Here is a 15064-nt window from a genome sequence, read left to right on the forward strand (position 1 = left end):
CCTACTTATGCTCTCTCTCTCTGTGTCAAGTAAATAAATTAATTAGTTTTTTTAAAAAAGAGCAACTTCATCTTATTGCAAGTATTTTGGAAATCCTAAGGCTCGTATCTGGTCCATGTCGATTGAACACGGGAAACTGAAAGGTATAACTGCCACTGAGGTGTGATATTGATTTATTACTACAAATAAGTCTATGCCAGATCCCTTCTGAAATCATCGGAGATGACCCCACACTCACCACGTGCCCAGTGCCTGGGATCCTTCCCCATCCTGTTTCTGGGACTCACAGAGCCGCACTTGCTAACAAGTGCCCATGGAGGCGTGTGATGTCGGACAATGCGCCATGTGAGGTGTGGTGACGTAGAAGATAAATAGCTTGTGAGCCAGTGGTCACTGAAAGCCCTTCCTGTGCCAGGACTGGAGGAAGCCAGTCCATACCTATCTGACGCTTGAGGGTGGGACGCACCCTGGGAGCTCCATTTTGTATTTCATTGAGTCTACTCTTGTTACATTTTGGCTGAGAACCAGAGATGCTATATATATTGCATAGGATTAGGTTGAGCTGGGAGAAACAGAAAATTCTGAATGCAATAGTGGCTTAACCAAGACAGACTTCTCTTTCTTTTCTTTTTTTTTTTTTTTTTTTATGACTCCCCAGGTCTGATAGGATTTTTAACAGTGTCAGGGTTCAGATTCCTTCTATCTTGTTCCACCAGCCTCAACATGGCTCTTCCTACTCAAGTCCAATATGACTGCCTGAGTTCCAGTCTTCATGTCTACATTCCAATCAGCAGAAAGGGGGAAGGGGGAAGAAGGACCCATCTCCCTTTTTATAAGGGCACTTTCTAGAAGTTGCACACAGCAGCTCTGCATACAGCTCATTGGACAGAATTTGTGTGTGACTGTACATAACCGGAGAGGAGGATGGGAAACCAGTACTTATTCTGGAAGTCTGTGTGCCCTTGTGAAATGGAAAATTCTATTTAGGAATCAGAGATTATGGATATTGGTGATACAGTTAGTATTTTCTGCCATGCCATGTCTCTAAACAATTTCTTAAGTAAGATCCAAAATGGGGGATTGTGCAGTGGTTTTTACCAATAAAATGGTCTTATAATTTCCATAAAAATCGTTTGTATAAAAACACAGTTTTTTGCCTTAATGGGGGGAGGAGCATTCCAAGGTCATCTATCTATGAGTGGTGGCTTAAAGGCCAACAGTTCAAGGCAAAGCATTAAGCAGAAGATTAAAAACAAATAGGCTGCTTATTTGGTTTTCCTGGCACACCTTCCACTGGGAATTTCTTGAATTTTTGGAGGCCTTTTTGGATGCACTTAGAGAAACACGCTTTCCTCCATGACTCCGCCATGAGTTGCCTCTGTTGCTAGGCCTGTCTCTGAGTATCTTGAGGTCATTGTCCTACTGGAACATCAGTAGAATAGCTACAGTATGCAACCTTATAAGATGATTTAATTTTAATTTAATACATCCTTTTAAAATGATTTAATTTGTTAACAATGCCAGCCAGTTGAATTCCCAGAGATATATGCCATATAGTTATGTATATCTTACTCAAATCATTAAACTCCAAGGATCTGTATACCTGTTTAGCCCCTAAAGCAATATTATCCAATAGAACTTTCTAGAATAATGGAACTGTTCTACATCTGTGCAGTCCAATATGGTGGCCACTAGCCCCAGTTGGCTATTGAGCACTTGAAATGTGGTTAGCGTCCCAAAGGAACTTTACTTTTAATTTTATTTAATTTTAATTAATCTAGCCACATGTAGCTAGTGGTTACTGTATAAGCATGGCTCGAAGGCATCTTGCTGTTTAAGGACCTTCAAAATTTGGATCCATTTTTGCTAATTGGTGAAGAGACCCAAGTTTAATATGGTTGTGGATATGCAGTTTTCAGAATTCAAACATACCAATTGATTCCTATTCTCCTTTCTTGGGTAAGGAGTTTCAAGGGCAAAGGCTTTTGCCTGATTTTGGGAAGAATTTTCTTCCCAAAAGTTTACTTTAATCATTAAGTTAATCATTAAGTCAATAAGGGAAGACAGAGTTTTTGGGTGCAATACTTTTTAAAAATCAGTGTTGCGGAGATATAATTTACACACAGTAAAATTTATCCTTCTTTGCTGAATCGTTCAGAAGTTTTGACAAACATGCATTGTGTAATCACCACAATGATCAGGAAAGAGGATATGCACCCCCCCAAAAAAAATTCCTCACAGGCCCAATTGTGACCCCTGGTTAATGTGTCATTATTATAATGAACAATTTTAATACTTGAATTGGATTTAGGTCATCTGTTTATTGTATTTCTTTTTTTTTAAATTTTGGTTAACATACAGTGCAATATTGGTTTCTGGAGGGGAATTCAGTGATTCATCGCTTACCTGTAACACCCAGCGCTCATCACAATGCGTGCCCTCTTTAACTTCCATCACCCATTAGGTCAGCTGTTTAAATGCTGTTTTATTGGATTATGCCTCAGGGTGGAAGAATTTACTTTGGTGATACAGTCAGTGTGACTTGTTAGGGCAGCCGAGTGAAAGCAAACTGTGGTGGTGAACATGATTTATTGGTATTAAAAAGAATACACCAGCGAGATGGATGCACGTATGCTAACCAAGGATTGATTTAGGAAGATCCTTTACTGAGGAAATGATATCAAGTACAGTGCTAACATCATATATCTATATATATTACAATTAGATGAGTTAAATATATGTACTTAGAACAGTCCCTGGCACTTAGTAAGTACTATTTAAGGATTAGCTAATCTTCCTAATATTGCTGTAACTTCCAAGATGCACCTACCTTTTTTTTTTTTTTTTTTTTTAAGATTTTTATTTATTTATTTGACAGACAGAGATCACAAGTAGGCAGAGAGAGAGAGAGAGAGGAGGAAGCAGGCTCCCCGCTGAGCAGAGAGCCCGATGCGGGCCTCGATCCCAGGACCCTGAGATCATGACCCGAGCTGAAGGCAGAGGATTTAACCCACTGAGCCACCCAGGCGCCCTGCACCTACCTTTTGACTGCCAGTGAGTTCTATTGGTGGGATGGGTATCTCCAGATTCTCCAATTATTTGATCATAATTGTTATTTTGCATATTCTCCTAGAGACTTGACACTTTCATATTACCTTCCCGCCCCCTCCCCGGGGAAGTAGAATTCCAGAGGTTCAAAGTGGTAGCTTTTCCAATTTCCAGAATTGCATTAGTGGATTCAAATAACATACCCGGGGACAGGTGAAATCACCACTGGAACTTTTTTGGTTTCCTGTAAACCCCTTTAATGTTATCTCAACTGATCTCGCCTTATATATAGTTTCCTTTCCACATGCCCCAGTATTCAAAATAGCTCTCGTATTAGATTAGGTTTTCCTGATTGATAGTTGCTGTTGATCCTGTACCCCAAGGTTCCTAGAGTTCTGGGATATTTTCCTTGGTCCAAAGTTTTAATAGAGTCTACAGTGTCTCCAGACAGATCTACCACTGCAACAGGTCCAGAGGGACAGATCTTGGGGGCTATTTGTGCTGTCCTACAAGAGGATCTGGCTTGATCTTTAGGGCAAAACTCTTTAAACTCACAGGGAGAATGAAGGAGGTGTGTTGAAGTGCCCCCCTTTTTGTATGTACCAGGAAAAATGTGTTCCTAAAGTTTATGAGCTCTTTGTCTTTGTGATTTCCTTTGGCTTGGTTCCCAGCGCTTTTCAACTATGTGAGTTGGAAGTTTGCCAAGATTATTTCTATGGTTGAAGCGTCTGTATGTGGTAGAATTGGACTGTTGGTGCTTCCTTAACTTCTTTTGTAATTTTATTAACTTGATAGTGGGCCTGTTATGTCTTTGAGATTCGATATCCTCAAGTCTAATGAGCTGTGACCAGACAAGACTCTTTCTTTCCACTTTCCCTTGCTTGTCTCATTCTTTTTCACGTTTCAATTCTCTAGCAGTTTCACCAGCGGATGGTTCTGCCTCCACTGAAAGCTACTAAGAGAGGGCCTACATATTTTTAGAGAAAGATTGTAAGCTCTACTCTGCGTGCCCAGTATGGTAGCTACTAGTCACAGGTGGCTTTGACAATTTGAATTTAAACATTTTAAAATTAAATGACGATTTCACCTCCTTAGTTGCATGGGCCATTAGCATTTTCAACGCTCAAAAGTATATGTGGCTACTTTATCAGCCCGCTCAGACACAGAACATTTCTACCACTGCTGAATAGTTCTATTGGACAACGATGCTCCGTTTCCGGGTGATCACATTCACTCTCCAGCTACTAGCAGTCTCTAGTTATGTAGTCCTTCTTTCCAAAATTGATGCTGAGGGGTTTCCTTCTGTTGGTATGTTTTCTTTAGATTCAGTTATGTAAAAATATAATTAGGGTTTGTTTAGTGACAGAGCCATGACTAGCATATTTTCACAGCTGCTGTTAAAGGCATAGCCAAACCGCAGAAGCACCGTGCTACCAAAGCCTCAACATTTGACCATATTTGTTTTGGCTTTTGTATGCCTAACTTTTTCTCTAACTTTTTTTTTGTTAAAAATGTTGGAGTATTCCCAAATGGACAAATGCCCTTGCTTCTTGTTTCAAGTGTAGATTCCACCCTCGGCCACTAGGTGGTGATGGGATCCTTCTTAATATTCTCGAGCTTTCGAGACCATTTAAAATTCAGATCCTTGCAGTGCTGCTTCCTCAAAAAACTGAGAATTTTCTCATGAGCATTAACAATACCCTACAATAGTAATTCCTACAGTTGTTCAATAACGAAGGAAAGGATAACCCCCTGACATCAGGAGCCGGAAGTGAGCATAGCCGGGGCGAGAAGGTGACTGCGGGGTGGGGGTGGGGGTGTCCACCCAGCACTTGGATTCAGCTCCTTCATTTCCAACGGGGAAGAAGCTTGCACCGAGTCCGTGGAGCCTGAAAAGCTAATACAATGCCCCTACAATAAAACCCGCCAGATCAGGGCCTGCAGGTTTCCTCATCATCTTACCGAGTACGGAAGGAGTCATGCCCGTGTCGTAAATTGGTTGCTTGTCCCTTCAGTGCTCGCCACTTCAGTGCTCACCAGGTTCCTCGGGCCGAAATCAGTCATCGTATCTCAAGCTGTGATGATAAAAGCTGTACTGAGCAGAATGTTGTCAACCGAATCAGGAACCTTGGACAAGAGACTCTGGCTGAGCGCACATGGCAGTGCCCTCCTTGTGATGAAGGCTGGGATAAAGATCTGTGGCAACAGACCAGCACCCCCACTTGTCTGGGGCACAGCCAACTACTGTGGCAACAACAACCCTGCCAGCAATACAGTTAGGGGTTCTGGAAAAGAAGAGTAACCTGGCCTCGGGCATGCGCGTTCCCTTGGCTCTGCCGTATTCGCTGCCGTAGAAAAGCAATGGAAATGCACAGTAACTGAGTATCTACCTCATCAAACGCCAGGTCCTAGAAGACTCTTGTTTCTTCCTACTACCAGTGGGCTTTTCACTTTTTTCCTCTTAGTTTAATTGTAGAAAGATAAACTGTGACTTTCAAACTGACAAGTACCTTTCTCCTTTTTTCCCCTCTCCCTGCTTTGAGTTCTCACTCATTCGATGCAAGAAAGAACATTTGGTGCCTGGCGAGTTGGGTCAGTGGCTTCTGGCTGGCTCAGCAGATAGAACATGGGACCTGTGATCTTAGTGTTGTGAGTTCAAGCCCCGTGTTGGGTGTGGATCCTGATTAAAACAGGTTTTTTTGTTTTTGTTTTTGTTTTAAAGAGAGAAACCTTAAGCTCAGAAGAACTATTTCAAATAAAGCATCGCTCTAGATTAAAAAAAAAAAAAGGAAAGGACAGAAGTACTAAGTAATTTATGTGTTATGAAAAAGAAATTTCCCTATTATGTTTCCACATGGCAATCCTCTACCCTCAAGAGGGCAAGCTTCAAAACAGGACTCAGTGGTTAGAATTCTGAGTTAACTCACAGCTTTCGGACTGTCCTCAGATGACACCATGTTAGGAGGAATTTTTAACCAAACAGAAAATCAGGGAGATTCTCTTCTCCTTGTCAAACCCTAAATTAATGTATTGGTTCTGCTTTATAAGATAACAGGCAAATGTTTTTAAACTAAGTTCCTTTTAATTATGACTCCAGATAATATTAAATTAACTTTTAGGCATTATAAATGCTGGCTTGTCAGACCTCGCTGGCAAGGCTTGTTTTTGATCAAAATCCCAAATAGTGAAGTCCCTCTCTTTTTAGGCAGTGCAGGCAACGTGGGGCTCATTCATAGTCAAGCTTCTTGGATGTGAAATTCTTTGGAAACTAAGTGGATTGCCTCTCTCTTTTTTCCAAGATGATGGACAGTGGACATATGAATTACAACTTAACTTTCTCATTTGGAGCACTGAGAGGTGGGCTACTATATCTGGCTAGAAATATCACAAGCTAGAAAGCATGTGTAATTTCTCATGGCATTGAGTAGAAACCAAGGACTTTAAAGAACAGAATACTTTCATCTGCATCCTTTGTTTGTACTTCAGCTTTTCAAAAACTCTTTAATCCAAGGGCACCTGGCGGGCTCAGTCAGTGGAATGAGCAGCTCTTGGTCTCAGGGTTGTGAGTTCAATTCCCCTAGGGATAACTTAAAAAAAAAAAAACCTACTTAAATGCTAATAGGATTCATAAAACATTTGTAATAGTAATTTCACATAACAATAGTTAAATATAATTATATGAATTTAGCTCTATGTCTTCTGCAATAACCCATGTTTCCAGAAACCTAGTCTTTAAGGGTGTTTTCTGTATCAACATATGTCTTTTTTGGATAAAAATGGATACTCATGTTATTTTGAAAGTTGTCAGCAAAATGAGTGGTTTGCCTCTGTGCAGAAAAGAAGTAACATAGCAGGTCTACCATCCTTTTGGCCTGCTTACAAAGTTGGCCCCTGCCTGGCATCTGGGAGCTTGGATTTTTCAAAGGGTTTCCACCATTTCCAGACCTGATAAGAATATGCTTAAATTGTACCTAAACTGTACAAAAATATGGTTTATGCCGAACACCTGCTTTCCTTCTGCAAGTCTGGAATTTGGGTATGTGGTGGCAGATGGTGCCTACATGACCAGGCTCCAGTAAAAATCCTGAGTGCTGAGCTTTTCTGGCAGACAATATTTCACACGTGTGATCGCAATTTGTGGCTGGAGAAATTAAGTGTTTCCTGTGGCTCCAATAGGGGAGGAGTTCTGGAAGCTTACACCTGGTTTTTCTGGGCTTTGCCCCATGTGCTTTTTCCTTGACTTTCCTTTGTAGACCTTTGCGGTAATAAATCACAGCCATGAGTACAATTACATGATTCCTCCTAGTGAATCACCTAATCTGGCTGGTCTTGAGGATCCCCGACACAGCCCCTTATTTAAAATCAAAACCTGACTTAAAGTTATAGTTTATGATGATATTGGATCAAACTGGTTTTAGGTAGTCATAGGGAAGAAGGTCAGTGAAGAAAGGAAAGCTCTTTAAGCTTGGTTAAGATCCGTCATTTTTGAGAAATGATGCTAATCTATAAATGTTACAGGAATTAGAAGTTTTCCTGATTACTATTATATGAAATTTGGGCTTAGGTGGCATACCATACCATGAAATGATGGAAACAAATATGATTTCTGTCTTGGTCTGAAACGTTAATTAAAAAGATTGATAAAAATCATAATAAACTATATTCTAAAAGCAGACACATGTCTGAAAAAAATCTGGTATGGTGAAAAGAAGAGCCGTATACACCCCAATGTTCATAGCAGAATGTGGAAAGAGCCAAGATGCCCTTCAACAGATGAATGGATAAAGAAGATGTGGTCCGTATATACAATGGAATATTACTCAGCCCCCAGAAAGGATGAATACCCAATTTTTGCATCAACATGGGTGGGACGGGAGGAGATTATGTTGAGTGAAATAAGCAAGCAGAGAAAGTCAGTTGTCATATGGTTTCATTTATTTGTGGAACATAAGAAATAGCATGGAGGACATTAGGAGAAGAGAAAAATGAAGGGGGAGAAATCGAAGTGAGAAATGAACCATGAGAGACTATGGACTCTGGGAAACAAACTGAGGGTTTTAGAGGGGAGCGGGATGAACCTGGGGGTGGGTATTAAAGAAGGCATGGATTGCATGGAGCAGGTATTATATGCAAACAATGAATCATGGAACACTACATCAAAAACTAATGATGTACTGTATGGTGACTAAAATAAAACAACAAAAAAATTTTTAAAAATCTGGTATACACTTGTCTTTGGCCCTTTTGGAACTGGAGATATATTTCCTACAGACTGACTCAGAAGGGAAAGACTTTCGGGTGATCTGATAAACAGAGAGTCATGGGGTAAGTCTGTTTTTATGCCTTGATGTGAATAGTATAAAAAAAGAACCATAATATTAACATATTATACCTGTATACACAATTCTGATCTTCTGTTGGTTTTTACACTTGGAAAGCATATTCTTAGTGACTGACATACTTTATCACTTTATCAGTCCTGTATGAATGTCAAGTCCAAGCTCAGTGTCTTTTCCACATGGAATTTCTAGGGGTAATGGTTCCACCTCTCACTGGTAAGAATGCAGCATGAACTTGGTCATCTACAATGATGCAAAGCAAATTTTGGGCGGTCCACTATCAGCTGGCCTCCGGTTCAATAGGGAAAACTGATCACCATCAAGAAGTTTATTTCTCCATGACTGGATAAAACAACAGTGACTTGTCCGGTGATCACCAAACCCTTCAACCGTAAGCATGGCGCATGACCATCTACTTCCTCTCAAAAAGAAAGAAAAACAACATTCTATTTAGATGGTTTATGTTCCCCAGGAAAGGTCACTCTATAGACTGGAAGAACTTGAGAAAGAGAAGTATGTTGAATTAAAATGCAGGGACTCAGAAACTGGCCTAAGGGGGCACAATTTAGCCACAATGTCCTTTCTGGATGTGGGAGGCTGCTGGACAACAGGAATATCAGAACCGCTTTTTCCAAGGCTACTTGTGATGTCTGAGATCAGTTCAGGAGCCCTGTGAAGAAAAAGAAGAAGGAAGAGGAGGAAGAGAAGGAGGGGGAAAGGCAAGGGAATGAGGAGGAGGAGGAGGAGAAAAAAAGGAAGAAGAAGAATTATTATTCATGGCATGCCTGGGTGGTTCAGTGGGTTAAAGCCTCTGCCTTCGGCTCAGGTCATGATCCCAGGGTCCTGGGATTGAGTCCTGCATTAGGCTCCTTGCTCAGTGGGGAGCCTGCTTCTCCCTCTCTCTCTGCCTACCTCTCTGTCTACTTGTGATCTCTGTTTGTCAAATAAATAAATAAAATCTTTAAAAAAGAATTATTATTCATTTATATTTACTTTTAAAGATTTTATTTATTTATTTGAGAGAAAGCACAAGTGGTGGGGAAGGGGGAGGAACAGAGTGAGAGGGAGAAGGAGGCTCCCCACTGAGCAGGGAGCCCAATGGGGGCCTCGAGCCCAGGACCCTGAGATCATGACCTGAGCCAAAGGTAGATGCTTAATCCAGTGAGCCTCTCAGGTGCCCCAGAAGAAGAATTTAAAACAATCCAAGCTTAAAGTCTACGTTTCCTTTCTGTCTAGAGTCCCAGGGGAGAAAAAAATTATAGCAAGAGGTTAAATGTTGGCTTAGTGAAAAATGGCAAAGAGTTTCTGGAGTTCCTTCAGCAGTGGGGCGAAGTCATGCTCTGTAGCCACACCCACTTAAAGAGAAAAATAGGATCAAGAGTTGGGGGCAGTTTGGCTCAATTTGAGAGAAAGGAGCAGCCTCAGACTTTCTCCTATTCTCCAGGCACCTCCTGTGATCTATCCTGACTGAACACAGCATACTCATTGAATGCTCCCAATCTCGTGTTGCAATTACATCCAAGAAGGAAGAAGGGAGCAGAAATACCACCTGTTGGCTGAGGTCCCTGTCATCATGAAATGAAAGTGAAAGGGAAGATGGATTGGTCATTGGGAGAGTAAGGAGCAATGACATCTTGGAAAATTACCCAAACATTTCCACCGGCGTCCCCATGTCATTGGGAATGAAAGCAGGGTCCACTCTGCAGGTGTGAGTCCCCAGACTGAAGAGAACACCCTGAAGAACAGGCTATCTGGCGCCCTGTCTTACCGGACCAGATCTCGGGCTACGCAACTTCCTCCTACAGGGCTGTCTTTGCCTCATCAGAGTCTGATTTCAGTGGCCTCTTTTGCTCTGTTGTTTTGCTTTTCTGTGAAAATGTCTTCACTGAAGAATAGTGACACAGTGGAAAGACAGTATCAACCACTTTCCAGAAGTTTCTTACCTCTCTGGCTTCGAAAACGGAGGATGAAGCTTGCTCCGAGGGCGATGAGTCCTAGCACAAAGCCTCCGACTCCAGCCAGCATCTTGCTCCGAGCAGAACCAGCTTGTACCCCTGGGGAGAACAGAAGTCAGGGTGACTCCCCCCCTCCATGTGCATCCACCTCAGGGCCCTGTCTGACACCTGGAGCCTGATCTAGTCTACCACGGAGGGAAAAGGAAGGGGATAAGGCCAAGCGCAGAGCCACTAGGGAGAAGGAGTAGGTGTGGAAAGCACTCTAAAGTTTGGGGCCTCAGAGTGCTGACTTCCACAGGAGGCAAATGCTGGTTTTAGGTCAGCCATTAAGTCCAAGCTTAAGGGACTGAAGGGAGGCTGAAGGGAGAGGCATTTCCATGTCTGAGGGCCAGTCAGGAAGGTGACGCCTTTCTGTTTTGTTTGCTTGTTTGTTTGCTTGTTTGTTTGTTCTTTGACACAGAGAGATTCTCTAGACACCCCCCCTACCCCGGGGCAGGATAAATGCATGTGAGGATTGCCAGATCTTCCCTGCTCCCAGCCGAGGCCGAGGCCATTAGGTTGATGAAGATCACGGGGTAGCGTTGTGCAGTGACACAAGACAAAATGAGCGGACCTCCGAGCCTGGAGCCTGGAGGGTCATCAGGGAGTAACTCACTCCATTCTACCGTGACAGGATTGTCCAGGCTGGGGTGCTCCACTTGGCAGGTGTAGATGTCTCCCTGCTGGGGGGTCATTTCCAGCATCACCAGGATCTGGAAGGTCCAGTCTCCGTTATGCATCAAGTTGGTGGATAAAACCCCAGCTGTTTCCTCCTGTCCATTCAAGAACCAGCGAACTTGAATGTGGCCTGGGTAGAAATCTGACACGTGGCAAACAAGCAGGTTGTGGTGCTGCGGGTGCCCCTTCTTAGAGGGGGAGACATGCACTTGAGGCTGGACTAGGAGGGGGAAAAGACTCTTGTTAGGACAGCTGAGACAGCCAATGTGGTGCATCAAGCAGTTTTCTTGCCAAACAGACTTCTCAGATGTTAAAGATGAATCCTACCCCCTAATAAGCTACTTAGAGGCAGGAGATGGGGAACCCAGGAGAAAAAAGGAATAAAACATTCGAATGTTCTAAGAACGACCTTGTCATACCCAATAATGCAAGAGCAAAGAAGAACAGGAGAGGGTCAGAGTTGGTGCTCTAGAACACTTCCACCAGAAATGTAGGTGACAGTGACTAGTATTCCTTGAGCAGAAATATTGGACCAGCAACAAGGCTACCTGAATTTACATTTTTCTCATCTTGTTCAAAAGGTGTATAATCCTGCCAGATATAATCTTGGAATCAGAATATATTCAGCCCATAGATTTCCTCTGATCTAGCAGTCTGATATTCTCCTTAAAAAAAGAGGAGAAAATGGGATGCCTGGGTGGCTCAGTTGGTTAAGCATCTACCCTTGGCTGCCATCATGATCCCCATGAACCCTGGGATCAGGTCCACATAGGACTCCTTGCTGGGTGCGGAGCCTGCTCCTCCCTCTGCCTGCCGCTCCCCCTGCTTGTGCTCCAACTCTCTTCCTCTCTGATAGATGATAGATAGATAGATAGATAGATAGATAGATAGATAGATGGGAGAAGAAATAAAGTAGCTTGATCTGTTCTTGATTTTAACCTGTCTCCGGGCTTCCTCTACCAGGAAAAAAAAAGGGTTGTCGCAAAATCCGCAAGCCCAATGCTGCTGGCTCTTTCCTGTCTGCCCAGCGGGGAGTCTGGCCCCTTGCCGCGCTGGCCTGGCCCCTGGGCTCCGTGCGGACTCCCGGACGCGGCGGCAGCTCCTGCCTCTGCCGCCCAAGTCCACCCCGTGCAGAGTGACTGCTTCAGACCCGCCCTGTCACCTCGGCGCTTCAGCGTGAAACCCTCGTCCAGGTCGAAGTTGTGCTTGCACACGGAGTCCACGGCGCTCCGTCTCAGGTACAGGAACTCCCTCTGGATGTTCCAGTTTCTGGCAGTTATGCGGCCCAGCTCGGACACGGCGACAAACACCCCCGCGGCGCTGTCGAACTGGACGAACAGCTCTCGGTTGTACGTGTACTGCTCCAGGAAGCGGTGCGTCCCGTTGAACTCCAAGCAGGTGCTCCGCCTCTGGTAGACGTAAAGCTCTGCGGGGAGTAAACCAGGAGGTGAATAGAAGAATGTCTAGGAGAGGGGCGCCTGGGTGGCTCAGGCCCTGATGCCAGAATCGGGGATCAAGTCCCCATCACGCTCCCCGCTCAGGAGGGAGGCTGCTTCTCCCTCAGCCTCTGGCTGCACCTCCCCCTGCTCCCTCTCTCTCTCTCTCTCTGCCAAATAAATAAATAAATAAATAAAATCTTTAAACAAAAAGTATGTATAGGGGAATATAATAATGAATATGGGGGTGAGGAAGCATTTCTTAAGCAAACATAAAATCACAAGGCTTTATGAATTACCTTAAAATTCAATGCTTCTGCTATGCACCACTAAGAAGTTAAGAGACGGAATAGAAATACACTTGCAATGTTTAAAATTGACATGGGATCAGTATCTAAAATATATAAGCAATTCCTAAAAGAAACAAGCAAAATAAAGGACAGTGATAGAGAACTGGGTAAGGAGTGGAAATGGGAATTTATAGGAGAGGAAACTTGCAAGGCAGACTGCAGCTCACCAGTGGGAAGAAAATTCAGAAAGCAATGAGACTGAGATCTTCTAGACTCGGGACAGTTAGAGTCTGGATAGTTCCATGCTGGTGCTTGGCGGTGTGGAGAAAGCATCATATGGAGTGTAGCCACCCACTCTCCCATGGCTAGAAGGACAGTTGGTCAACTTGAAGAGATGTATGCCATGTGACTCAGCACTCCCACAACTTGTTAGATGTCTAGAACGTCCATACAGGTCCATAAAGGGACACGTAGGGGCTGCGGCTGCCTGGGGCATTATTTGTGACGCTGAGGAATTGGCAGGAATCAGTTGGTGTGATCATACCTGGGACAGCAAACACCTAAAATCTGTTGTCGATGTGCACCATGGAATATTTTGTTAAAGATTTTATTTATTTATTTATTTATTTAGAAAGCATGAACAGGGGGAGGGCAGAGGGGCAAGGAGAGAGGATCCCAGACAGACTCCCCACTGGGCATGGAGCTAGCATGGGGTTCGATCTCAGGACCTTGAGATCATGACCTGAGCCGAGATTGAGAGTTGGATGCTCAACCGACTCAGCCACCCAGATGGCCCTGGATCATGGAGTGTTATGTAACCATTAGATGAAACCAAATGGTTGTGCACTTTATAGTAGGAATATTAAAAATATAGGCACGAGAAATACCTATCTTGAAAGAATGCATAGGAGCAAAAACTATGTAGGAAACCCACTAGAGTGGGTGGGTGCATTCTCTGTGTATTTTAGAATCTTATCACAATGGTCCCATTAGGGACCCGCAGACAATTTGATTTTTTCCCCCATGTCCTGCCGCGCTCTTTACACTTGAACATTTTAAGGCAAGTTACTCTTATTCATATTTGTATACAGCACCTAACCTAAGCCTTAGTAAATACTTATAAATCAGAGAATGAGCAGAAAATTGGTTTTGTTTTTTAACATGTTTCCAGCTTTACTGACATATATTTGACAATAAAATCATATATATTTAAGGTGTAAAACCTGATGGTCTGACACCATCATTGTACATTGTGAAATATTTGGAAGCCAATCAACATATTCATCATCTCATACAGTTACTAATTGTCTTTTTTTCTCTTTCTTTGGTGAGACCACCTACGATTTCAAGTACACAATATAATATTGTCAACTATAGTCACATTGCTGTGCACAGTTCTCCAGAACTTACCCATATCTGAAATGTAGTACTCCTTGAAAAATATCTCCTCATTTTCACCTCCCCCAGCTCCTGTAACCATTTCTATCAATTTGACTATTTTAGACTTCACATATAAGTAAAATCATGCAGTATTTGTCATTCTACATCTGGCTCATTTCACTGAACATAATGTCCTACAGGTTTATTCATGTTGTTGCAAATGCCAGGACTTCCTTCTTTTTAAAGGCTGAAGAGTATTGCATTATGTATATATACACATATTTTCTTTACTCATTCATCTGTCCTTGGACGTTTAAGTTGTGTCCATATGTTGGTTTTGAGAATAATACTGAAATGAACATGGAAGAGCAGGTATCTTTTCAAAATCCAGATTTCATTTCTTCTGGATATATGCCCAGAAGTGAGATTGCTGGATCATATGGCAGTCCTATTTTTAATTTTTTGAGGCACCTCCATACCATTTTCCATAGTAGCTGCACCAACTTACATCCTCACAGCTGTGTATCTGGTTCTCTTTTCGCCACATCCTAGCATCATTAATCTTCCATCTTTTGATTCTAACCATTCTAACAGGTGTGAGATGATACCTCACTGTGGTTTTAATTTGTATTAGTGAAGTTGATAGTTAGTAAAGTGAATTAGTAAATTCATTAGTAATGTTGAGCACTTCTTCATATACATGTTAACCACTGTATGTCTTCTTTGGAGAAATATCTATTCAGATCCTTTGCTGTTTTTTTAAATCAGGTTTTTTTTTTTTTTCTATTGAGTTACATGAGCTCCTGCATTTTGAATATGTGGTTTGCAAATATTTTCTCCCCATTCCATAGGTTGCCTTTTCACTGTATTGTTTCCTTTGCTGTGCAAAAGCTTTTCAG

The 15064-nt window shown here is 42.6% G+C and overlaps 1 protein-coding gene and 1 pseudogene across 2 annotated transcripts; one reads left to right on the top strand and one right to left on the bottom strand.

Annotated features, from left to right (window-relative positions):
- The first annotated feature begins 326 nt into the window (after window positions 1–326).
- LOC308344379 (gametocyte-specific factor 1-like) lies at window positions 327–5426 on the top strand (annotated as a pseudogene). Its single transcript has 2 exons — window positions 327–345; window positions 4878–5426. The product of its transcript is annotated as a gametocyte-specific factor 1-like (transcript).
- A 4242-nt stretch (window positions 5427–9668) lies between these two features.
- LOC308344381 (HLA class II histocompatibility antigen, DP beta 1 chain-like) lies at window positions 9669–14265 on the bottom strand (the record flags this gene model as incomplete). Its single annotated transcript, XM_080805937.1, has 5 exons — window positions 9669–9742; window positions 10331–10441; window positions 10998–11279; window positions 12222–12485; window positions 14196–14265. 5 exons carry the CDS (start codon window positions 14263–14265, stop codon window positions 9669–9671), a joined length of 801 nt encoding a protein of 266 aa, XP_080662063.1.
- Window positions 14266–15064: the final 799 nt, after the last annotated feature.

The sequence above is a fragment of the Martes martes genome, assembly GCF_963455335.1.
Source record: "Martes martes genome assembly, chromosome: 6".
NCBI lineage: Eukaryota > Metazoa > Chordata > Mammalia > Carnivora > Mustelidae > Martes > Martes martes.